This window comes from Podarcis muralis, chromosome Z (genome assembly GCF_964188315.1).
Source record: "Podarcis muralis chromosome Z, rPodMur119.hap1.1, whole genome shotgun sequence".
In the NCBI taxonomy this organism is placed as follows: domain Eukaryota; kingdom Metazoa; phylum Chordata; class Lepidosauria; order Squamata; family Lacertidae; genus Podarcis; species Podarcis muralis.
In genome coordinates this window covers 4,782,328-4,806,478 of record NC_135673.1, presented here as the reverse complement: position 1 = coordinate 4,806,478, position 24,151 = coordinate 4,782,328, and the positions used below count along the sequence as shown (strand labels likewise).

Below are 24,151 nucleotides of genomic sequence, written 5' to 3'. Positions count from 1 at the left end.
GAGCTGATGGCTTCCAACAATTCCTGGAGGGCATCACACTGGCTGCCCCTGCGGAATACACACCAGTTCAACCTTCACTGGTTTAAAACATCCTGAATAGACTGGATATCCTGAATAGACTGGAAATTCTAAGCACCATTATGCATTTACATAATGGTGGGGAGGGGCAAGTTAGTTTGAAGTGAATGTTACACACTGTATATATAAAGGTAAAGGTAAAGGTACCCCTGCCCGTTCGGGCCAGTCTTGCCAGACTCTAGGGTTGTGCGCTCATCTCACTCTATAGGCCGGGAGCCAGCGCTGTCCGCAGACACTTCCGGGTCACGTGGCCAGCGTGACAAGCTGCATCTGGTGAGCCAGCGCAGCACACGGAAACGCGGTTTACCTTCCTGCTGGTAAGTGGTCCCTATTTATCTACTTGCACCCGGGGGTGCTTTCGAACTACTAGGTTGGCAGGCGCTGGGACCAAACGACGGGAGCGCACTCCGCCGCGGGGATTCGAAACACCGACCTTTCGATTGGCAAGCCCTAGGCGCTGAGGTTTTACCCACAGCGCCACCCGCGTCCCACACACTGTATATATACACACATATATATATACAGTGTATATACACTGTATATATACACACACACAAAGAGAAATCATGGGTGTGGAAACTTTTTCAGCAATCTTCTGGGGGCCACAAACTCACAGCAGGCAGGGTCCAGAGGGAAATGTGGCCAGAGCAATGGATGTGAACTATACTGCTGCACAACACACTCACACAGCCCACCCACCCCATCCTCCATCCAACTAGCCAAGCAAGAAGCATTATCAAGGAAACCTTCCAGAATTTGTCCGGAGTTCAAGGGCAAAAAAACATCTGCAACAAGAGTGTAAAGAAATAGAAGTTGGGGGTGTGGCTGGGGTGAGTTGCAGAGGGGTCTGAAGTGTGTATGTGTATATATCACGCACATATGCGCATGCACGCACACACACACATTGACCCTCCTCATCAGCAGAACAAGCCAAGGCAGAAAAATACCTCCCATTCATGGTTTCTGAGATTCCATGGAAAGTTTCCTCCTTGGGATGCCATTTTATGCCAGAGGACCAGCAGCAAAACCCAGAGAACAATCCTGCAATGTGCTCTCTCAAAAAGAGTGGGGCGGGGGGAGGGAGAAGGGGGGTTCCCAAAGGTAGTGGGTCTCGTAATCTGGATGGAATGCCATTCACATGAGGTGGGGGAGGGAGCCTGCTTCTTTGGGAAACCCAGAAAGCACCAGCCAGAGAACGGTTGCAGCACTACCAGTAGCTGAAGTAAACGACCCCCCACCCCTCAGAAGCACCCCCTTCACCCACCCATCCTCTTTTTAAAAATAGGGGTCTTCTTTTAAAAAAGAAAAAGAAAAAAGACAGAAATGTTAAGTGGGTGCAATTTGCCTTCTCTGCCACATTCTGGATTCTTTGTCAAGAAGTGTCTAGATGCTCGTTTGCACAGCTCATGTTTGTGAATTTTTGGGGATGGATAGAGCGAGTGGGAAGCAGAGGCGGGGTAGAGGGGGAACAAATGGCAGCTTCTCTCCTCTTGACCTATAGATTCCACCCTGACCTTTGGTTTGCCGAAGTAGGAGCTACATATTTGAAAGGAAGCCAAACAAACCGTTTCTTTAAAAACTTTCTTTCCTTCCCTACCTCTCCACCCCCACCCGCTTTGGCCCCTCAAGAAAAGCCTTCCAGTGTGCAGGAAAGAGACACTTGACAAAAGGGAGCGGGCTTCACTCTCCACACCCTCTGGGAAATAGTCAAAGCCGGCTTCCTGTCAACCCACAGCTTGAGTCTTCCCTCTCACAGTTAAGCTGCCCTAGGTCAATGACAGCATCCGCCTCACATGCAAAAGGCTCCAGGTTCAATGCCCAATGGCATCTCCAGGTAGGACAGGACCCACATTTGTTCACACCATACATTCAAGGCACCATCCGTCAGTCATGAGAGACAATGAAGTGCACCTCCATGAGTGAAGTAAAAGGGCTGCGTTAGCAGCACTGAAGAGACCTCCCATGGGCCACATGCCTGGGCAGTGTGTATGGAGGTCCTGGGCTGCCCAGACGACAAGGCTCCCCACTTGGCCTTGCTATTGTGGTTCAAGGGGCTGCAGGAGTCGCCGGAAGGAGGTGTATGGGGCGCCATTTAACCATCTTAGGGACTCCATATGGGATTTGTGTGGGGATAACTCCTTAGCTTTTCTTCTCCCGAAGATATCCTGCAAGGCAGTGCAGGTTTAGGATCAGAGTTTTCCTCCCTCTCCCATATAGGCTACCTCCCCAGGCTGATGAGTCCCATTTGCCCCTCACTTCCCTCTACAGCACATGCAGAAACCGCTCTCTTGACCGTTGGACCCACTATTGGTCTCATCAACTCAATCCACCGGAGCCTGTCTTCGCATGCATGGGAAGTCCATAATTCACCATGGGTTAGAGACCCATCGGCTACCCTCACCTGGTTTAGCCGGCCACCTGAAGCCATTCCCAGGGTGTGGCTGCTGTCACATGTTGACAGCTTCTAGGAGCCACAGGTGAGCGCTGAGTGCATGAGTTCCTCAGCCTTGCTGTACAGCAAAAGGTGTCCTGCAGCTAGAAAATGTGGCAGCCTTTTGACTTGGGGGGCTCACTGCAAATTCACCCACATTTCCCCCTGTGGTTTACTTACCCGTGGGCCTCGCTTGCCAGGCGGTCCTGGTAAACCGGGCAGACCTGGGAGGCCCTGAAAAGAAAAGAAAAAAGAGAATACATTTCAACTTTCATTATTTTCTGAGGCACTTAGTATATTCATGGCCTGTCTTTTAGCAGCCATTTCTGGCATTAGTTCTTGAGCGCGGGGCGAGTATTCTTATTCGAGTGACTTTCGAGTAGCACTTTTAGTATATTTGTATGTTCCAATGGATTATGCAGCTCTGTATTCCACTTTCCTCACAAATTGCTTTGAATTCCTTTAAGTTGTGTGCAGTAAACCTGATGTGCTGAAACCAACTAACTAAACATTCACTTAAGGCAGGAATGGAGGGACTTTTCCAGCCAGAGAACTGCATTCCCTTCTGAGCAACCTCCTAAGAGCAGGAGTGCCAACTTCCATAAAATACGGGGGGCGGCAGGTAAGCACTGCACTGCCGCACATAATTGATCACAAGACTCAGCGCACACACACCGTTTGAATGGCAATGCCCTCAAATATTATTTTTTGGGGGGGGGAGCAAAAGGACCTTAGCCCCTAGGAGTTGGCTCCTATGCCTGAGGGCCACATGGCAGCAGTAGGTGGGACTGGAGGCAAAAGCAAAAAGAGAAACATGTGTGGATTTTTCCTTTGTATGGTAGGCTTGTTTCCACACGCCCTCACACAGCATTGCTGACACCGATTGGTTGGACAAAGAGGGGTGGTAGGAAGAACCAGCTGGGGAACCCCCAAGGGGAAAATGCTCATAACCCAGGGATTGGTGGTAGGAAGACAATGAGTGGTCACAGGAAGATGAGGGAGAAGACTGGGTGGAGGTAACAGGATAGGTGTCAAAAGAAGGAAGAGGCTGTGGCAGTGAGCAGTCCAGAATCAGAGGCAGAAGCTGAAGCAGGTAAGTGAGAGGAGGGAGGTCATGAGGCAAAGATGGGTCAAGCTGATGAAGAGCCATTGGTATCTCACCCTCCTGCTGCAACAAGCTCCCCTCCTCCCATCTCCCAGAACCAGGAGAGGGCTGAAATGGGTGGAGCAGCAGCAGACTGCAAGCAGGCACAGTCTCTGATTGCTTACAAGAAGCCCTGGAGAGGAGGAGACATAGATGTATATGGGGAAGTGGGGACTTGCAGTCTCTGCAACTGGTTTTATGGATAGAGTCTACAGTGCATGAGCTGCTGTGCTCTTTAGGCCAGAAACTCAGCCAAGTCTGTGAAGATCATGTTTTGCTAAGAAAGAGTTAACTCCAGGTTTGAACTGTGTGATTTAGTGCCTGGTTTGCTCTGTAAAACTTGCTATCCTCCACTGAGGGAAGCAAGAGGCATGATCAGAGTTCAATGACACATTCCACCCAGCTAAAAAGAAGCTCAAGGAGGGCCAGAGAAGTCTGGACAGTGCCAGAATCTGAGGTTCCTCACCCCTGGTGGAGTTGCAATGAAAAAAAGCCTTGGGTGCAATCAGCATTTACTTATGCATTCGTTCATTCAGCCTTACATTTAAATACCACCATTCTTCCAAGGAGCTCAAGGTGATGTAAGTGGTTCTTTTCTTCCCTACTTTATAGTCACAACAAACCTGAGAGGTAAGTCAGGCTAAATAGCAGCCGGCCCGAAGTCACCCAGTGAGCTTATTGGCTGAGCAGGGATTTGAACCCTAGTTTTTCTGGCTCTCGCCCAACTCTCTAAGCACAACACCACACTGCCTTTCAGAAGAACCTTAAGAGGTTCACTCCTGCATCACACCAAGTTGGGTCCAACAAGTTCAGCATCCTGCTTCCTGCAGTGGTCAGCAAAATACTTCTGGGAAGCGCACAAGCCAGAGGTCATGGATGCAACAGCCTTTCCCCATTGTTTGACCACATACCTCAAACAGGACAGCTCTGGGAGGCTCTGTTGACTGAAATTTCAGGAACTGAAATTGGGGGCCTCTTTATACCAAGCAGGCAATCTCCCTCTGAGCCATGCCCCTTCCCCAAACTGGTCCAAAGGTGCTGGGGTAGTTTTTTTATATATATAAAAAGCACTCCTACCTGAGGCTTTAAGGATGTTTCAGTGAAACTGTTGCATTCTTCCAATTAAGCCTTTCCAGCATACCCAACTATATTTCAGAATAAACCAAGATGTCTCCTTAAGGATTTATGTTCAAGTAGCTTGTTATAAATGATGAGTTTGGGGTTTTCCACCCCCCTGCCCTCCTCTTTGTATGAGAGAAAGGGGGAGTGAGAGAGACCAGAAGGCTCAAGAATGCTTGGAAGCTGGCTCTGACTTCTCAAGAGCTCTGGAGACTGCACAGCTTTTACCAAAAGTAGACCTCGGCTCCAAATGCAGATGCAACTCCAGCAAGACAGCAGGTGTATCTGGGGCCAAAATTAACAAGAGGGCATAGCTGGGACAGCAGCCAAGGATCCCACAATTCAGCTCTGTGCAGCTGCTCTTACACTCTTTCCAGGAAAGGAAAGCACTCACTCAGCATAGGACCAAAACTGGGATTCTTCGGATCCTTCCAAAACTGCAGCCTCATCCATCTCATGGTGGCTGAAAAGCAGGGAAATGGGGCAGAGAAACCTGGATGGGCAACATGTTGTGTGTGCGTGCGCATGTGTATGCATGGCAGTGGTGGGAGGAGCCAGAGGCAAAGGGGGTGGGAGGAAAGATTACCTTTTACCTTTGGATAGGAGGCTGCTTTCTAGTCACACAAATGTCTTAACACACACACACACACACACACACACACACACACACCTCCCTATCCAGGAAAGCAGGAGGTGCTATCACAGTTGAAAAGCATATTCCAGGCAGGCAAAAGTACTCAAAAGCAGGGCTGGGGAATGCTGTGGCTTGGGCAGAGGGGATGTGGCCTGGGGAAGAGTCCCAAAGGCCACACAGTCAGGCCTAGGAGGCCACATTCAGCCTCTGTGGAGCCTCCCTGCCCCTGACTTAGGTCAGATGAAGCACAAAAGTATCATAGTCTGGATACTGGAATAACTATGAAAGAAGATGGGACTAGGATTTGTTTTGTGGCTGCTTTGCGCGAGCATCTCCAGATAGGACTGATGGAAGACTCCTGCCTGAGACCCTGGAGAGCTGCTGCTAGTAAATGTACTGAGCTAGGTGAACCAATAGTCTGATTCAATATTAGGCAGCATCCTATGGGTCTTACTCCCACCTACGCAGGGTTAGGATTGCAGCCTTAGGTTACTTTGCTTCTGTTTCTTTCCTCCCTGCTGTCTTTTTATCAGCCTCACAAGGAGAGAAGGGAAGATTGTATCGGTCAAAAGGGATCAAACTGAGCTTCACACAAAGCTTTGCGCATGCACGCTCACCCCCTGCCCCAATAAACACACAGAAAGCCACTTTGAATTGCCAAAATGCAAGGTTCGGAACCTAGATACGTGCCCATTTCTCCCAGCACATGTGCCTTACTTACAACACTTTTTTTTCTTGTTCGAAACTGAGCAGGACCCAAGCTAGACAGCTGCACATGTATCCAGAAGCTCTCTATATATACAGCAGAAAATCCTCTGCTCGGAAACTACATATGCTTCCAAAACAGTCATCATCGCCTCATATAGTCATACAATCACATGTTGTATATATTCACTTGTGGATTCGTTTCTGAAGGGCTTAAATAAAGACCTGGCTTTTGCAACTCTGCAGCCCACAGCAAAGAGGCAGAGAGAGAGAGATGTGTGTCGGCTAGGGAGGGGCAGGTGTCAACTCCCTGGGGAGCTGAAGTCAAGAGTCCAAGCCCATCTCCAAACCCAGCAAATTCCACTCTTCAAAAAGCTTGCTCAATTGCCAATAGCATTCCCATGTGTCTATGCCAGCCTCTGGGCATATGGAACAGGACCTACCTACTCTGTGGTGGCCCCTAGGTCTTTGGAACCATTTACACATCCTAGTCCAACTTGGCAATTGTTAAAGATTTGTTGTGTAGAAATCTACTCTTCCCAGTCACAAGGGGTGGGTGGGGAAGAGGGTGTTGACTAGCTGAGAGAGGGCTGAGTTTTAAATGGGTTTCACCAGCATAGCTGGATGCTTAACTGAATGGAGTTTTATGGTACATCATGAAAAGGCACCAAACTGAAGCTGCACCACTAAACTGCAAAAAGCAAAAGGTACTGTGAATTTTTTTAATGAGTTTGTATATATGCAGCACACAATGCCCCTTTAAGAATCATTTTTTTAAAAAACAGAGACACGGATTAATTAGTTTATGAAACTTTTATGCTACCTTTCAATGAAAATTTATAAAGTGGTATACAAAATTAAAACTGCAACAAGCTAGTCTTAGCTGATCGCATCATTGTGTGATAAGAAACCAGGACTACATTGAAAGGAAATCCAACAGATAAGCAAGTAAAAACCAAAATAAAGGATGCCAACTAACTCAACTTCTGAAAACATGGCAAAAAAAGGCCTTGGTTCTGAAGGCAGTGGAGGCTGGTCCATCAGGCTGAATGGGGCACTGCCCTACAAACCACAGTATGCCCTTAGCTAGTCTCCCTCTGCTGCCTGTCTATTTACAATCACCCCAGTGAGTGGTCTATGATTGGGTCTGGTTGCACCAACTGTTGGGCCTTCTTGCCTTCCTTCCTCCTACCAGTCCTGATGGGTATAAGCCACCACCGCCATAAAAGTCAGGGGGAACCACATGAGCCTACTACTGGAAGGCACAGCCCCCAAAAAAGGCCCTGCACTTTGGGGAGGCCAACTCGACCTTCCATATAGCAAAGATGGTCCCACTGCAGAGTCTGGGGGAACAAGCTGAGCTGACGGTAAAAGAAAGGGATAAGAGGCAGAGATGGCTGTAGCAGCATCTTGACAGGTCAAGAATCCAAATCAAGCAACAACAATGGTGAAAGACAGGTCCTTCAGCACCCTGGATAGGTCCCAGGGAAGTGACAGTTGTGTGGCTGGCTGACAACTGGGCTCTTACACCAGCAGTTGCCAATGTGGCACCCATGGGCACCATGGAACTCTTTGAGATTTCCCCCTGGCACGCATAAAGCCTCTGAGTCCCTTCCACTCACTGTCCCCTTGGTCATGAGGTGGAGATGGTGGTTACCTTCTACTCAGTGGAAGAGCTGGGGTTGTGGGGAGCAGGGGCTGCCATCTGAGGCCCCATGCTCCTCCCCCCTTCATGTTCCCCGCCACGTGTTTTCAAACACCTGAGTAGGGCTAACTAGGATGAGCTTCGTCACTGCGAGGCCAGAACATCCACCACTTCCACTTGTGTATATATGCACAACCCCCAATAGAAACAACTGCCTTCATGCCAAGCAATGTACCGTATGAGTTCAACTGGCCATTATGTTCAGTCGCAGCTCCGTTCATAATGTGATTATGCAACTGCACAAATAGCCACAATATAATTAGTATTTTTTAAATTGAAAATAAAAACAAAGCAACCAAATATAGAAGTTGTTACGTAATTAGACTGCATGATCCAAAGGCCTCGTCCTAATTGAGGGAGGGAGAGAGGGAGGGAGGGAGGGAGGGAGGCAATACTACCAGATAATTCAAGAGACAAGAATGCTAATTCTACCAGGGTCAGCCTGGAATTCCACATGGTACTCAGCAGCAGCTGACTACATCTTTATTTATTTCTTTTACTATACACACACACCACACCTTGAACAGATTCCCAGCGGTAGCTTATTTTAAAAAAACTAAAGGTAATATGCAACATGCTTAGAGTAAGGGTCTACTTCCAAGAATGGCAAAGTTTGGGAATCTCCCTGAAATTGCATTAAAATGAATTATTTTTATGCTTCCACTTGTTAGTCGCTTTACAGTACACACACACACACAAAAGGTCCCAAAGTGACCTCACAAGATAAAATACAAGCAAGTAAAAACAAAAGCAAAAAAGTTATAATAAAAAGAGTATAGAGAAAAATTCCTAAGATGTACACCCAACAAGACACTAAGCATCAAAAATCCTAATGCATTCCAGTTAAAGCTGAGCGTCACAGCAGAGGCCAACTAAGCTACCAAAGTTAAGTTAAATAAAACAGGCAGGGAACTTTGCTTTAAAAAAATATATAATTGGTCATGACAAAACAGCAATTGAAAGAAATGTTTTAACATAGATCCTGGGTCAGCAATGTGGCACCTGCAGTGGCTGAGGTCTTTCCCTGGTGCCCACAAAGGTGCTGAGTTCCCACCCCATTTGATTCCAGCTCCCATCATCTCGATCAGCAGGACCTCAATCAGGTCAGGGTCCGGATGACGGCAGTTGTGGTTCAATATCTGGAGGGCACAGGTGTTGATATTTTCACCCCTCCCATTGTAAGAATATCCTGATCTGATGTTTTGAGAAAGGAGGGGGCGGAAACGGCTCTTCTACTCTTCCACTCCTGACTGACTGCCTGACTCTGTGTGTGGAGACAGCCTTATCTATGTAGTGACTAGACGGCTGAGTGGGAGCTGTAACACTCATGCAAGCCAATAGTTCGTTAGTTTGTAGTAGCTATTAGAAATAAAAACGAGTTATGCTTCTCAGCTCGCTTCCGCATTATTTATACTCTGCATGAGTCTGGTGCTCAGAATGCACAGTCGTGGGTCCAGCGCACTGGGACCTGTTTTCCAGGATTGGAAGGTCTCTGAAAGTGCTCCAGTCGCCTAGCCCAATTGGTGCAGAACCGGTTATTGAGCCCAGTCGCTGCGCATCGGTTGAAAGGCATACTGACAACAGGTCCCCCAGCCCCTGGTATACAGGATATGCTGAGGTTAGGGGGTTATGTGGTTCTGAAGCCTCCCTGAATAGGGGAGTAGTTTTGAAACTTTCAATGTGTATCCCCCCCCCCCAACTATCTCTTCTCTGCTACTGCCTATAAGCTGTCCGGGGTTTGAACAGATAATTCAGTGCTTAAGATGGTTGGGTGGCACCTTGTACACTTCCTTCCAGCTACTCTTACAGCCAAGCTGGTGCCAAACGTATTGCTCTGCTTTCCTTTGGACCGCATTAGCTAAGTCAAGGGGGCGGGGATCTTGTCTTCTGGGCTGTTCAGGATCTCCATATATACTGGCCAGGTTTGCGACTCAGAGAGGTTACTTCGGTTCTCCTGTGGTTTGACTTCACCCCCGGAGGCGGACTCCATTGTCTCTTGAGACAGATGCATGCCAACAACAAAACTAGCCACAATGGCTATGTTCTCCCACCACTTTCAGAGAAAGTACAGCTCTGAATGCCAGTTGCAGGGAATCACAACCAGGGAGGATGCTCTTCTGCTAAGCTTTTGCTTGCAGATTTCCCATTGGGGAATCTGGTTGGCCACTTTGGGAACAGCACTAGAGCCCCCCCCCCCCCCGACCTGATCCATGTTCTTATTCCTTTTCTTTTTTGCCCTCAATTTTCCTTTTGTGGGGGGTGCTTTCAACTCATATCCTAGCAATCCATCTCTCAACTGCTGTCAACTAAAAAATTAATTGGCGAGACTCACACAGTCTGCCTGATTTCTGGCTACTTTAGACATCCATAACCACCACCACCCCAGGCTATGCTGCCATCAATATTCTATAGGTCAGTGGTTCTCAAAAGGTGTGGCAGGAGAGGATGGCAAGTGTGGAGGGAAGATACAAGGACAATATTATATTTTGGGAATGATTCCGGTTCTTATCTAGCTACATACTTTTATACTTTCTGGATGTCCTGTGCTCATATTATAAAGTAATTGTGTTCTATGCTATAAATCAAGCACTGCTAGGAGTTTTCTCCCCCACCCAATGCATTTAATACCAATAAAAATTTTGGTGTAGTATGGGACAACTTTTTATTTTGAAAGTGTGGTCCAGAGAAAAAAGTCTGAGATCCACTGCTATAAGCTCACAGGTTTCTGCTAGGTAGTTTGGGGTTGTTGTTGCTAATGCTGCTGCTGTTGCTGTTGCTGCTGTTTTAAAAAAATAATTTTCAAACTTCTGTACTGAGGGAGTCCCCCAAGTATGTGAAAGCCACCACCTTGTTTAGGGGTGGCCCTCTCTCACTTTCAAAGTAACTAGCACTCAACCACGTGGGTTTGATATTATCAGGATAAGTACAATGGAAGAGTTTTATTGGGCACACTACATGAAAATTACTGAGAGTCTTAATGATTTTTCTGTCTGTTATTTTAATTTATTTATTAAATTTATACTCCATCCTTCTTCCCACAGGAGCCCATGACAGCAAATTATTCAGTAATAAAAATACATTAAAAATTAAATGGAAAACATACTTAAAATATTTTTAAGCTATTATAAACAGCTAAAAACAAAAAACAAAAAATACCTGAAGCTACTTTAATAACCAAATCATGTGTCTGGATAGAAAACAGAAAAGCTTTCAGCAAGACAAGGATGGCACCTGCCTAATGTCAACAGGTGGGGAGTTCCAAAGTGCAGGTGCTGCCACACTAAAGGGATGACTCCCTGCAAATGTGGAACAGATATTGCATGGCACTTGTAGAAGTGAAAGCTATGCAGAATGAAGTCACATTTAGCAACTAAAGTGTTCTAAGCTAGATGCTAAAGTGGGGGATTTTTGTTTGTCTAAAGTTATAAGGAACTCAAATTAAATACAATAAAGTAATTAAGAAATACTGCATTCCTTCCTTTGATCCCATGTATTGACTCCTTTCAAGTGCCTTGTCAGTCTCTTTTCCCTACTTGGGATCTTACCCTCATCTTGCCACGAGCAACAACTCCTTTGAGGAAGGCAAAGCCTCCATCACTTCCACTCCGCTTTTCAATTGGACACCAGATTCTAAGAACAATGGAGCAGCCTCTGCGCCTGCCACTCTTCACACAGACACACACACCCCCTTCCTCTCTCTCACACACACACGGTTACACTGCTCTGCAGATTCACTGCGATGGGCCACTGCGATGAATGAAGCTTATAGACCAGTGGTTCCCAACCTTTTTTTGGCCATGCCCCACCAAAGCACCTCTCTGTTCAATCAATCAAAATGTTTATTCGGCTTTACGCCCATCATGAAACACAACACAACAAAACAAATCAAAACAAATCAAATCAAATCAAATAAAACAGCGGACTCGTACAAGCCACAAGTAGTATAACACAGTTCTCAACTCACAAGGACAGATATTAGCCATTCATAAGAAAAGTTTAAGATTAAGATTTAAAATTTTTAGGCACTACACTAAAATCAATATCTGATGTCATTATAGAAAATTCTTATAACTATCAATAATCAGCTAACATTCCATTCCGTCTCTTGTACGAGAGGACGGCTGTTAGGAATTTAGCAACCTGTAGGGTAATATAAGGATCCACATCTTGAAGAACCCAGGCCAGCTGTAGGTCTACTGATTTGTCAGCCATAGGCTGGATTATGGAGTTTAGTATACTAGCACGGTGTGATGGCCTGGGATTCCGATTCGGAGGATGAAACAGAGGAATCCCAGCCTGCACAGGAGTCCCCGCCTCCAGGGCCGGCTGAACTGGGGCAAGGCCTAGATGCTGAAGAGCCTGCACCTGTGGCAGTGCATCAGGAGCTGGCCCCAGGTGAAGCCCTTCTGGCCCCAGAGAGGCTTGACGACTCAGTGGCCACAGGTGAGCCTCCTCCAGGGCCCAGTAACCCTTCGGCCTCTCCTGATCTGCAGAGGCTTAGAGCAGAGAGGCGAAGGGAACTGGTTGCCCCCAGGAGGAGTGCTCGCCTTAAGGCCAGAGGAGGCGGGGCTCCTGGGGGCCGGGACCGCCCCTGGCCTTAGAAGAGGATAAAAGCCCAGTCAGCCCGGCCCCAGGTTGCGGGAGCAACGTCGTTGTTGGCTTCGGACCTTCCTGCGTTCCTGATCCCTGCTCGGCCTCCTGTTCCTGACTATCCGGTACTCCTGTTCCCTGCTCGGCTTCCTGTTCCTGACTATCCGGTACTCCTGTTCCCTGCTCGGCCTCCTGTTCCCGACCATCCGGTGTTCCTGTTCCCTGCACAGCCTCCTGTTCCAGCGTTCCTGTTCACCGCCCGGCTCTCTGCCTCGGACCTTGCCCCTCTTCGTGTGGACTCTGCTACACCCAAGGTACCTTACCCCCGGGACCAGCACAGTTTGCTCCCGCCACACCCGCACTCCCCCTTCGTAGGGGTGCGTTCGGGAAGAGCCAGAGGCCATGGCTGAACAGGCGGCTGCACTGGTGGCTTTGGCCCAGGAGAACCAGGCCTTGTCTCACACCGTGCAGCAGCTCAGTGACGCGGTTGTGGCACTTCAGCAACGCTTGGAAGCCCTACCGGCTCCTGGGGCCGACGCCCCGGCTCCGGGCAAGTACCCAGTGGCTTTGCCTGAGAAATTTGATGGAGCCCCGGCCAGCTTTCCCATGTTCCTGGCCCAGGCCAAGCTGTATATTCAGGGGCGAGCCCGGAACTTTCCTGACGACCGCACCAAGGTGCACTTTTTGATTAGTTTGTTAAAGGACCAGGCGGCCAAGTGGGCGTTGCCGCTACTCAGGCAAGACTCCCCCTTGCTGGCAGACTATACGGGGTTTTGCAATCGTTTGGAGGCCGCGTTCGGCAACCCCCAGAAAGAGAGTCAAGCCAACCGGGCGATTCGGCATTTGAAACAGGGCAAGTCCACGGTGGCCACATATACCACGGAGTTTCGGCTGTTGGCACAGGACTTGACCTGGAATGACTCGGCACTGCGGGACCAGTATCTCGAAGGGCTTTCGGACGAGGTACTGGACCAGTTGGCCACAATGGAACGCCCCACCACGCTGGACACTCTCATTCAACGGAGTCTACAAATAGACGACCGGTTGGAGGATCGTCGTCAGGCCCGGGGTCGCCGACACTTCCAGTTCACGGCACCAGCTTTTTCCGGCAGCCCCACGGTCACAACTGAATTAACGGAGGAGCCTATGCAGCTCGGGGCAGTGCGGCCACGCCTTTCCCCCGCAGAGAAGGCGCGGCGTCGGGAGGGAAATCTCTGTCTTTACTGTGGCAGAAGTGGACACTTCGCTCGGTCCTGCCCTGAGAAACGCCAGCCGCAGGGAAACCGCCAACCCCAGTAGCTGATGGCCCTAGCTACCGGGGGTCCCAAACCGTACAGAATGGGCCCGCACCAATGGACTTGCAACATCTTATGGTTTCGGTACGTTTATACCCTCCAGGTGGGCCCTGGATCCTCACCCATGCTTTGGTAGATTCAGGGGCAACCCGCTCCTATATGGACGCTGCTTTTGCCGCCCATCATCAGGTGCCACTTCGGAACAAGCCAGTACCGGTCCAGGTGGAAGCGATTGACGGACGACTTCTGCGTTCAGGTGCCGTTACTCAGGAGACCCAGCCTCTGGTCCTGTGTCTCCAGCAGCACCGGGAGTTGCGAACTTTGGACATTGCCTCTATGCCCCGCTTCCCCCTGGTGCTCGGGATGGACTGGCTGGAAGCCCACAACGTTCAGATTGACTGGGTCAAACGGACCGTGCACTTCCCAGACCCATGTTCCCATGCTCAATCCGGAACGCTGGCGGCCGCGCCCTCAGAGGAGGCAGCACCCACGCTCCCAGCCGTGTACCAGGACTACCAGGACGTGTTCGAGGAACGGGGGGCAGACCAGCTGCCGCCGCATCGGCCTTTTGACTGCGGCATAGACCTCCAACCCGGAGCGCCTTTACCAGTGAGTCGCTTATATTCCCTAACAGAGCCAGAGCGCGAGGCTTTGCAGGACTTCTTGCGCAAGAACCTGGAGCGTGGGTTCATTAGGCCTTCCACCTCGCCTACCGCGGCACCAGTGCTTTTCGTTAAGAAGAAATGTGGGGAACTCCGCCCTTGCCATGATTACCGAGCCCTGAACAAAATTACCGTCCCAGACCGGTACCCCTTGCCCCTTATCTCGGAGCTGCTGGAGCGGGTGCAAGGGGCACAGGTGTTCACCAAGCTGGACCTCCGGGGGGCCTACAACTTGATTCGGATCCGAGCCGGGGATGAGTGGAAGACAGCGTTTGGGACCCGGTACGGGCAGTTCGAATATTTGGTTATGCCTTTCGGTTTGTGCAACGCACCTGCTGTGTTTCAACGCTACATCAACCACGTGTTTCAGGACTTGTTAGACAAGTACGTGGTGGTGTATTTGGATGACATACTGATTTACTCCCGTGACCCGGCTCGCCATGAGGGACATGTCCGGACCGTGCTGCAGCGCTTGCGTGAGCACCGTTTGTACGCAAAGCTCAGCAAGTGCGAGTTCCATCAGCGGACTGTGGACTTCCTTGGTCACCGGCTCTCTCCAGATGGGGTGCAAATGGACCCGGGGAAGGTGACAGCGGTTCAAGAATGGGCGGCACCCCGGAACCGCAAGGACCTACAGCGTTTCCTGGGGTTCGCCAATTACTACCGGACCTTCATCGCTGATTATGCTCATCGCACCACCCCGTTGACCCGGCTACTGCGCCCAAAGACGCCGTTTTCCTGGGACAAGGAGGCAGAGGAGGCGTTTCAGGGGTTGAAGGCCTGTTTCCAGAGGGCACCAATCTTACAACATCCTGACCCCTCTCGACCCTTTGTGGTGGAGACCGACGCTTCCAGTACGGCTCTCGGTGCCGTCTTGTCTCAACAGATTGGTCCTGAAGCGCCACTCTTACCCTGTGCCTTCTATTCCCGCCAGCTCCTACCAGCGGAGCGTAACTATACTGTGTGGGAGCGGGAACTACTGGCCATCAAGGTAGCCTTTGAGGTCTGGCGCCACCATCTTGAGGGGGCACGACATCCGGTGGAGGTGAGAACCGACCACCGGAACCTGGAGTACCTCCAGACCACCCGCAAGCTGAACCAAAGACAGATCCGGTGGGCGTTGTTCTTTTCCCGGTTCCAGTTCCGGATCCGCTACATCCCTAGCTCTCAGAATCAGAAGGCGGATGCCCTGTCCCGGAAACCTGAAGACAACGCAGACACGGTACAGCAAGCAGAACCCACCACGATCCTACCTCCGGCTGCATTCCTGGCCACCCAGGAGGCGCAGCCACTGCAGGTTCGGGTGCGGGAACAGCAGCGGGTCGACGCTTGGGCCCAGGAACGACTCCGGGAGCTGGCTGAAGGGTCCAGCCCACAGTATCCGGGGCTGGTCCTGCATCAGGGCCTTCTGCTGCATCACGGTCGTCTGTACATCCCGCCAGGGCCACTACGGCTGGAGGTTCTCCGGATGGCCCATGATGCCCCAGCAGCGGGGCACTTTGGACGGTATCGGACCACCCATCTGGTCAGTCGAGAGTTTTGGTGGCCCCGCCTGAAGGCTGACGTGGCTCGCTACGTTGCTGGTTGTGATGTCTGCCGGCGCGCCAAGGGACCTACCGGGCGACCCCCCGGCCTACTTCAGCCATTGCCAGTTCCACCGCACCCTTGGCACACGGTTTCATTGGACTTTGTAGTGGACTTACCCTCGTCTCGTGGCTGTACCTGCCTTCTGGTTTTCTCCGACCATTTCACCAAGATGGTGCACTGCGCTCCCTGTCCATCTGTACCCACAGCCAAGGAAACTGCTCAGCTGTACCTTCAGCATGTCTTCCGCCTGCATGGCCTACCTGAGCGCGTGGTGTCCGACCGGGGCGTTCAGTTCACATCCCGGTTCTGGCGAGCACTACACCAGACCCTCGGGACGGAGGTCTGCCTCTCGTCAGCCTACCACCCACAGACCGATGGCCAGACGGAACGGGCGAACGCGGTGCTGGAGCAGTACCTCCGGTGTTACTGCAGCTACCAGCAGGATGACTGGGTCGACCACCTGGCATTGGCGGAGTTCGCCTACAATAACGCGGTGAATGCGTCCACCCAGCAGACCCCGTTCCAGGCCAGTTATGGTTATCATCCACGGCTGTTTCCAGAGGTGCTGCCGACATCCGCAGTCCCGGCGGTGACGGAGTGGCTTCAAGAGCTCCAGTCCCAGCAACAGCTTTTGGTGGAGCAACTGCACCAGGCCAAGGAAGCGTACAAGGCCCAGGCCGACCGCCACCGCCAGGTGGGGCCGGAACTTCGCGTCGGTGACCTGGTTTGGCTCTCCACTCGCCACCTCCACCCTTCTCGACCTTCGCGGAAGTTGGACGCCCGCTTCACCGGCCCGTTCCCTATCGTAGACCAAGTCTCTCCTGTGGCATTTCGTCTCCGGTTACCCGCAACCCTGAAGGTTCACCCGGTCTTCCACAGGTCCCTTTTGAGTCCGGTGGCCCCACCCGACGAGTTCCACCCGAACCGTCCCCGACCGCAGCCAGTGTTGGTTCGGGGAGAGCCTGAGTACGAGGTGGAACGCATCCTGGACTCCCGATACCGCAGGGGAAAGCTGCAGTATCTCATTGACTGGAAGGGGTACGGACCGGAGGACCGTTCCTGGGAACCAGCGGCCAACGTCCACGCACCTGCCTGCCTCCGAGAGTTCCATGCGACGTACCCCGGCAAGCCGGGTGCGGACCCTCGGTTGAGGGGGGGGCCTGGGAGGGGGGATGGTGTGATGGCCTGGGATTCCGATTCGGAGGATGAAACAGAGGAATCCCAGCCTGCACAGGAGTCCCCGCCTCCAGGGCCGGCTGAACTGGGGCAAGGCCTAGATGCTGAAGAGCCTGCACCTGTGGCAGTGCATCAGGAGCTGGCCCCAGGTGAAGCCCTTCTGGCCCCAGAGAGGCTTGACGACTCAGTGGCCACAGGTGAGCCTCCTCCAGGGCCCAGTAACCCTTCGGCCTCTCCTGATCTGCAGAGGCTTAGAGCAGAGAGGCGAAGGGAACTGGTTGCCCCCAGGAGGAGTGCTCGCCTTAAGGCCAGAGGAGGCGGGGCTCCTGGGGGCCGGGACCGCCCCTGGCCTTAGAAGAGGATAAAAGCCCAGTCAGCCCGGCCCCAGGTTGCGGGAGCAACGTCGTTGTTGGCTTCGGACCTTCCTGCGTTCCTGATCCCTGCTCGGCCTCCTGTTCCTGACTATCCGGTACTCCTGTTCCCTGCTCGGCTTCCTGTTCCTGACTATCCGGTACTCCTGTTCCCTGCTCGGCCTCCTGTTCCCGACCATCCGGTGTTCCTGTTCCCTGCACAGCCTCCTGTTCCAGCGTTCCTGTTCACCGCCCGGCTCTCTGCCTCGGACCTTGCCCCTCTTCGTGTGGACTCTGCTACACCCAAGGTACCTTACCCCCGGGACCAGCACAGACGGGCTGAACTGTACAAAGGGCAGATAACCATAACATGATGTAGAGATTCAGATGTTTTCATTTCACACGCACACATTGAAGGGACTTGGCCCTTAGTGAATCTATGTCTCAGCACGTTTGTTGGAAAGACATTGAACCTAGCTCTAATGAAGGCATATCGGTGAGACGCGGCCGTAAGCAATGTTAAGTAGGACGGAGCGCGGTAGATAGGGGTTATGCCGAAATTTAGCGGCGAGCAGGCTCCACCACCAGCTACGAAATTTTGGTATAACTCCACATCTAAAAGCACCTCTAAAATTCTGATTCCTGCCCCCCATTGTGACATATACTGTAATTCTTTTTATTCAAAAAGTGAACTCCTATTCACATGGAGGAAGTCTAAAATGCCATTAACTTGGTATAACTCATTCTCGAATTGCCCCCCTTAAAAATCAAATTGCCCCCCTGTGGGGCGTGTACCCCACGTTGGGAACCACAGTTATAGACCATTAGTGGTGTGTGAGCCACACCTTGGGAACCCCTGCAGTATGGCTTGGGAGATGCTTCCAAGTTGTTCCCTACAGCCCAGAGGGCTAGTGACTTTTTAAGAGAAAAGCCTTCAAGAAGTCAGGTATCAACAAACTGAAACTGGCTCACAACCCTGTATTCAAATAAGACATCATTCTGAGGACCGCTTACTCCAAAGCAAAGAGCATGTGTGACCAAATTGCCTCATGGCAGGAGAGCATGTGCAATTCAAAAGTGGGGAAGTTTGCAAGCCCTAATCGCCATCCAAAAGAGAGCAACAGCAAAGGAATGGAAGAGGGGAAAGAGGAAATTGCCAGACGCAGTGGTACTCTCTCTTTTCTGTTTCCAGACCTCAGAGCAGCAACCTGCCTTGATAACTTCAAAGCTGAAGGCAGTGCCAGGAAAAGCTGTTTTAATATATTTCACACACACACACACACACACACACACACACACACTTCATTGTTTCCCTCTGTGGCAAAAGATTACAATGGTACCTCTAGTTACGAACTTAATTCGTTCTGGAGGTCCGTTCTTAATTCAAAACTGTTCTTAACTCGAGGCGTGCTTTCGCTAATGGGGCCTCTTGCTGCCTCTGTGCCGCCGGCACACGATTTCCGTTCTCATCCTGGGGCAAAGTTCTCAACTCGAGGTAACTCTTCCAGGTTAGCGGAGTTTGTCACCTGAAGCATTTGTCACTCGAGGTACCACTGGACTGTTTCCAACAAATCATTCTAAGATTTATTCTGTCTCTGGGAGATGTGCTTGTCCAAAACAGATTCTACTTTTCTAATCACTTGAGTATGGGTACCACAGAGCAGGAAGGAAACCAATAATCCATCCACTCTAAAGGAACCACCCTAAAGATCCTTGATACAGCACATATATACAACATACATACATACATACATACTGTCTGCCTGTCACCTGCTGAGTAGCCCTGTAGCCCTTGGCTAAGCTTCTGCAATATTACAGAATTCTCACAAACATTGGCCTTATTTTCCAGTTTACAGGTTCATGTGGAGCACACCAGAAATGTGCAAAAGAAAAAGCGTCCCAAAGCGCCAAAATTTCGACCCACTTTTTCCACACAAAAAGTGTTAAACATATACCACCAGTCCTGGAAGTGTTCCAAGCTAAACCCCTAGCAAAGTTATTATATGGGGCACTCACCTTGGAGCTACAGAAGCTGTCCAATCAAAGTTCTTAAGCCAAATTTTCTCTGTACCACTCTGTGTCCCAAACGCATCATTGCGCCTAGAGGCTAATCTTCCCTTGGTAGAATTATGGATCTGGCGTAGGACACTTAACTATTGGCTTCGCCTAAACCCAACAGTCCAATATGCCTAGTGCTGCAAGATTGTCACAAGAGCGCCTGGACTAAAATTGTCTATCAAAAACTCCACTCTTGTGGTTTATCACCACAACAGCTGCTCACTTTGGGTTTCAGTAAAGCAAACTGTCTAATTTGTCAGTGCCTAAATGATATTGAGCGTCAGAACAACTTGGCCACAATAAGGAAATTTTGCCCATGGTATGACTATTTTCTACCTTCCCATTTCGACTCTCTGGCACCCTATCTGCATAACCTAGCAATTCTAAAATATAGACACGCTTTTACTCTCACAAGATTGAATGTATTGCCCTCGGCTGTACTCAAGGGACAATTCCAACAGATTCCACACGAAAAACGCTTATGTCCCTGTGGAGATGGCAATACCAAATCGGTGGCACATGCCCTTCTGGCTTGCACTCTTTATAAAGACTTGAGGAATGAGATTATCACTCCTCTTTTATTGTTCATTCCAGGTTGCCCAACCACTGCCACCGTGTCCTTTCTCTTGGCAGATCAAGATGAGCAGGTGACAGCAAAGGATGAAAGGTTTTTAGCTGGGGCAATCAAAATAAGCTCCACTATTTGACTATTGATTCAAAACCCTAAAATGTATTTTATATAATTGACTTTTTATTTCTATTCTTTGTATATTGTATTGTTGTTTTATTGCTATGGCCAATGGCTGACGCAAATAAAGATTCATTCATTCATTCATTCATTCATTCATTTTAAGAGTCATAGAATGCTGGTGATTTGTGCACTGACTGAGGGAAGTGAGAGGTTAGTTTGGCTTGAAGGAATGCCTCATAGGCCTCAGAGAAAGAAAGAGCATGGTGTTGCCCAGGGAGGGTCCAGGATGGAGAGGAAGGAGGCCTTGAAAGCTAGGGTATTTTGAGCAGAGCAGCAAGCTGCAGAAAGGATAGTGGTTCTAATCAAAATATCTAGCAGATTCTTGGCCTTGCACACAAATTTTTATAAAAATTTAGCTGCTTCAATCCTACCTGCAGAGTGTAGCATGCAGAAGGAGGGACTCCTGCTTGGCCTCATGGCATTTATACTGTGGGGTCCTGCAGGGTTCTATCTTATTTCCTGTTTTATTTAATATCTAAACAAAACCAATAGGAGGTATCCATCACAGATTTGAAGGGCGGTGCCACCAACATGCAGATGAAACCAAGCTCTGTCTTCCCATCATATCTGAACCAAGGGACATGGTGCAAGTGCTGGACCATTGCTCAGAGGTGGTAATGGGCTGAATGTAAACTCAGGCTGTATCCTGGTAAGAGGGGAAGACTCTGTAGACAAGCAGTTTCTAGGTCCAGGAAGGAGGAAGGGGGCTTGTCATGGATGGAGTTGTGTTCCCCATGATGGAAAAGCTTATAGGGTGCTCCTCAGTCCCAAGCTGTTGCTTGAGGCAAAGGTGATTTCAGTGGCAAAGAGGGTCTCTGTCCACTTCTGACTAGTTCACTAGCTGTGCCCATTACTGGATTGGGATAGCTTGGCTTCATTGATCTGAGAACCTCTTTTTGGAGCTGCTGCAATGCACTCTCCATGAAGACAGTCCAGAGGCTGCAGCCAGCAGGAGCACAAGAACCTACATTATCCTGAGTCAGACCATTGGGTCTACCTTGCTCCCCATTGTCAACACTGACTGCTGGTGGCTCTCCGGAGTTTCAGGCAGGGTTTTCTCCCAGCCCTACCTGGAGATGCTGGGGACTGAGCCTGGGACCTTCTGTTTGCAAAAGACATGCTCATTTTTGCACATTTGGCCACCCTTTTCTAAGCCGCTGCCCATCTCAATCACTATGATCGCCTCTGCCACACACCCCTGGTTTTGCCAACCACCCTTTTCAAAAACACAGAATAACAGTGAATCCCAGCAGTTTAAAGAATGCAAATTCTGGGCCTGCAATTTACTTAACAGAAGAGAGGTGGGCAAGCTGAGATAGGACATAAAAAGAATGAGGTGAAGGAGACTTAGGCTGCAGGGAGCGTGGCCTCCACAGAAATGCCTGCTCAAGAGAATGAAGACAATGCTGAAGCAGTTACTCAACCTCACAGCTATTTATTATCAGCATCTGTGCTCTAAAAACTTGCTTGTCTGGCTCCATAAATGTTAAGAAGTTACATTTCTCAATATGTCATCTTGATCTCTATTCTGGGCACATCCAACAAAGTACCACGGGGGGGAGGGGTCCCTCAAAATTAGTCACTGCTAAGGTCAAGGAGGCCACTTGAACACAGCTATAACCTTTTCCTCACTACTGGGCTTGTTTTACGATCATCTGCTGGCAGGGGCTATACTGCTCCCCCTTCTCTCTGAACTTTCCACAAGTTATGGAGAAATCACCACAATTCATTTCAAAAAAAGTCATCTGTGATTCATAGGCCAATGGTCAAGTCCTGGTCGTCTAGCACACCCCAAGGGAGTACCCCCATAATCATTGTTTTGCCTGCAGTTCCAGGCCAGAATCGACCTTCACTAAGTGGAAGTACTTTTTTTTTTTTTTTACAAAAATTAAAAATGTGGTGGAAGTGTTTGCTTGTTTTCCTCTCCCCTCCCCATCGCTTTTTCCTTTTGTGTTATGCCTTTCAAAACTGTAGTCCTGAGGGCAGGGGCTGTGTCATAGTAAATTATATATATATAAGATCTATCTAGTGCAGTACTGACTACACTGACTGGCAATGATTCTCCAAAGTTTTAGGGAGGTGATATTCCTAGTCCTATCGGGAGATGCCAGAGATTGAACCTGGTGCCTTCTGCATGCCAAGCATGTAAATAAAGCCAGTAAGTAAAGCCAACACGCCATGCCTGTCCAAAGACCATCCCCAACCCTGAAAAATAACCAAAGGGGAAGGTGGCTGCTTGCAGCTCACAAATATTGCACCCAAGTGTGAGACCATCTTAGCTCCAGTGCTGACATTCTTCCCCATCACAAGATCATATAGATATGGGCAAACATCTGCTGCTCTATAGGGCAGCTGGATCTTGTGGTTTTGAGTTGAAAGTTGGTTGAAACATGTTGATAGTAAAAGCAGTTCGACAGCAGGACCATTTAGCTAGAGGGGGTGATAGACTCTCCCCTCACTGGAGGTCTTCAAGTTGTAGCTGGATAAGCACAGCCTCTTGGGCATGGGCAGGAAAACTAAGGCCCGGGGGGCCGGATCTGGCCCAATTGCCTTCTAAATCCAGCCCGCGGATGGTCCGGGAATCAGCATGTTATTACGTGAGTAGAATGTGTGCTTTTATTTAAAATGCATCTCTGGGTTATTTGTGGAGCCTGCCTGGTGTTTTTTCATGAGTAGAATGTGTGCTTTTATTTAAAATGCATCTCTGGGTTATTTGTGGGGCATAGGAATTTGATCTTTTTTTTTCAAAATATAATCCGGCCCCCCACAAGGTCTGAGGGACAGTGGACCGGCCCCCTGCTGAAAAAGTTTGCTGACCCCTGCTCTTGGGGATGCACTAGCTCTGGATTCCTTACATCATGCCAAAGGCTGGACTAGAGGACCTCCCAGAACCCTTCCACCTCTGCATCTTTGCAAGCGTCTCCTACTCCACCCCAGACACTTGGGACACTTACTACCCACAGTTGTAGAAATGCTCCTTGCTCTGCTCACAAAAAGTCCTGCAAAGTTTCTTGTCAATGCTACTAAACTTATCAGCCAGCTTGTACAAAATCCCTTTGTGGATCATGCTATTAACCACCACGTCACACTAGCTTTTCGATCAAGAGCAGGGAACATTTTTCAGCCCAGGGGCCACACTCCTGACTAAGCAACCTTCATGTCAGAGGTCAAACGTGGACAGAGCAACAAATGTGAATTCCACCTTTGTACGGTATACCAGTTTCTCCATGCACTGCCCTCTATCCTCCATCCAGACAAGGAAGGGGCATGATCAGAGTTCAAGAAGACATTCCAGCAAGGCAAAAACACTCACACAGGGTGCAAAGCAGACCCACGGGGGAGGTGCCCAAGGAGAGTCTTAGGGGCCAGGCAAAGAGATTGGGGAGGGTAATATTTAGCCTCTCGGACAAAGCTCTCAATCCCTGTTTCAGATCTAGGATCTCTCTTATGGGGGTGGATTGTCTCATTGACCCTCTTCCACCCAGAGGATCCTGCAGCCTCTCCTAGACAGAACCTTGGCACTAGAACATCACAGGCAGCCGGGAAGGTCTTGGAAAAGCCATTGATTTCTGCCATACTAAAACCTGGGGTGTCTGAAATTCCTCACAACTGCAGCTATTTTAGGGAGGGTTGCTGCTGTTGTCGCCGTTATTAAAAGAATAATGATAATGGCTTGTCAGTTACAGAAACAGAAGCATGGTTCATTTTGCTAAGCCCAGAACAGAGCACATGGACAAGGCAGGGCTGTGCAGAAGAAAAGCAAGGTGGACACACTACCCCTGAGCTACAGCCCTTCCCCTAGCAATAAACTAAGGTTCTAGCCCTCATGGTGCTGAATAAAGAGCTGGTTTAAATGAGAATACAGA

General features: G+C 49.8%; 1 protein-coding gene across 3 annotated transcripts in view; it reads right to left on the bottom strand.

Annotated features, from left to right (window-relative positions):
* The window catches only part of COL27A1 (collagen type XXVII alpha 1 chain), a 256,136-nt gene that overhangs the window by 205,366 nt on the left and 26,619 nt on the right, over positions 1 to 24,151 (bottom strand). For all 3 annotated transcript variants that reach the window (XM_077922728.1, XM_028714253.2, XM_077922727.1), the window contains exon 4: positions 2,690 to 2,743. In XM_077922728.1, the coding sequence (XP_077778854.1) occupies positions 2,690 to 2,743 (54 nt within the window). The remainder of the gene's footprint in view (positions 1 to 2,689; positions 2,744 to 24,151) is intronic.